This window comes from Asparagus officinalis, chromosome 8 (genome assembly GCF_001876935.1).
Source record: "Asparagus officinalis chromosome 8, Aspof.V1, whole genome shotgun sequence".
NCBI lineage: Eukaryota > Viridiplantae > Streptophyta > Magnoliopsida > Asparagales > Asparagaceae > Asparagus > Asparagus officinalis.
Window position 1 is genome coordinate 70,553,584 of NC_033801.1, and position 1,893 is coordinate 70,555,476.

The 1,893-nt window shown below is 42.3% G+C and overlaps 1 protein-coding gene across 1 annotated transcript in view; it reads left to right on the top strand.

Annotated features, from left to right (window-relative positions):
• Window positions 941-1,893, top strand: part of LOC109821343 (pollen allergen Che a 1-like) — a 1,264-nt gene continuing 311 nt past the window's right edge. The window contains exons 1-2 of the mRNA XM_020387531.1: window positions 941-1,344; window positions 1,485-1,891. Coding sequence (XP_020243120.1) covers window positions 1,164-1,344; window positions 1,485-1,891 — 588 coding nt within the window. The 5' untranslated portion in view covers window positions 941-1,163. The remainder of the gene's footprint in view (window positions 1,345-1,484; window positions 1,892-1,893) is intronic.

Sequence of the window (1,893 nt, forward strand, 5' to 3'; positions counted from 1 at the left end):
TTTTTTTCTAACAACAAATCTTCCAAGTTAACAAGAAGATTTGAGAGGGCTTCTTAGAAGAGAATGGTAAATTACAATGTCTTCTTAAGAGGAAAGGGTAAAACTTAGGGGCCACATTGTCAAAAAAAAAGTTTGATGAAAAGTATGTATCATAATGCCTACCTGCACACCACTCTCAAGGACTTACATTTGAGAATGATCAGACTGTGCTTATCTCTGACAAGCCAACGGAATCTACCGATAGTTTTGTAACAGTTAGTTTTTATTGATACATCCGCAGGGCATTTTAAACTCTAATATGTTAATTTAAGCTTTGTGACCATGACGGTTGACCTTTTAGCAAGATTTTAGAGCCCGTGAGCTCACAGAGCTCCTTGAAACCTGTCAATTCGAAGAAGTTTTCTCAAGCATATTACTGTCAATTTTGTTTTTCACGGGGGAACTTAAAAGTAAAAAACCAAAGCAAAATGAGCCCTTGCTGCGTTGCTCTTCCGCTGTGTCCATCAGAAAATTTCGAGTTACTCCTCAGTGGACCCAAGTTGATGCCAGCGTTACCCTCTTCGGTTGATATTTAATCGCGCGGATAAACAGATACATCCCCCGTGAAGGAATAAGAATCACGTCATTATCGATGTTTTCTAAGAACCCGCATGAATTATTGCACGTCGATGAACAGATTAAGTTTAAACCCAAACTAAGAATAGCCAATTTGATTCAGCCTTAAATCAAAGACGAAACAGAAGCCAACAACATTAACCAAGTTACTACATGTTTGTAACGCTTGCATTATTTTTTTTTTTGAACGCCGTATATCGACAAGGAGATCAAGAATTTATCTCTGAGCCTGACAAGCTTATAGAGCACAGAATTTTATGGAGAAAGAGACATCCATGTGAACTCTATCCTTATCATCGCCCGATGTCCTCTTCCTCGGCCGACATCGATTTTTATGGTGCGCTGTGCCTGAAACTAAACCCCGTGAACTTTCCATGGACCCAGCTCTCTACATCAGAACAAGAGCTAAAGAAAGCAACTCCTCGTGTATCCTTTTGAACATTACGTTAGCTCACAGTTAGTTGCTGCTGTTCACATGATTCATTTAGCGTCCATCGTTTTCTATAAATTCTGAACAACCCCTCCGTTTCATTCCATAAACTGGTAAAATGGACATCGGTGTCGGGATCCGATGCTTTATTCTGCTACCACTACTACTCGTGTCCTGCTGCGCTTTTCGCTGCTCTTTTGCTGAGAACGAGAAGGTTCAATCTGCGGTGGTGGTCGGGACTGTATACTGTGATACCTGCTTTCGCCAGGAATTCTCAAAGGCGAGCCGCTTCATTTCAGGTTCACTCTCTCTCCTTGAAATTTTCCTATGGTCAACTTGAAGTTACGGAAACGGAAACGGAAACGGTTGTTCTTGAGCATGTGTCCTTGTTTGAATTTGAACACCAACACCGACTAATCATATTAGCGATTTTGTACAGGTGCTTCAGTCGCCATTGAATGCGGAGAGTTCAGAAAAGAGGTGAAGACTAACCGACGCGGAATGTTCAGAGCTCGTCTACCCACGAAAATAAGCAAGCACATCGACAGCGTAGGATCTTGCTCGGTAAAACTTATAAGAAGCAATCATCCATTCTGCTCTGCGGCTTCATTTGCAACTTCGTCTGGCCTTCGTCTTAAATCCAAGAGGAAAGATCTCCATGTTTTCTCCGCAGGCTTCTTCGCCTTCAAGCCGTTGAAACAGCCAGAGCTCTGTAACCAAGAGCCTAAACCTCAACAAACAATTGCAGAACCTGATTTAATCTTCCCTCCGTTCTTTCCACCGCTCCCTTTAGTACCACCACCGTCGCTTTTACCCCCGGTGATTCCATCACCACCACCATCATTTTT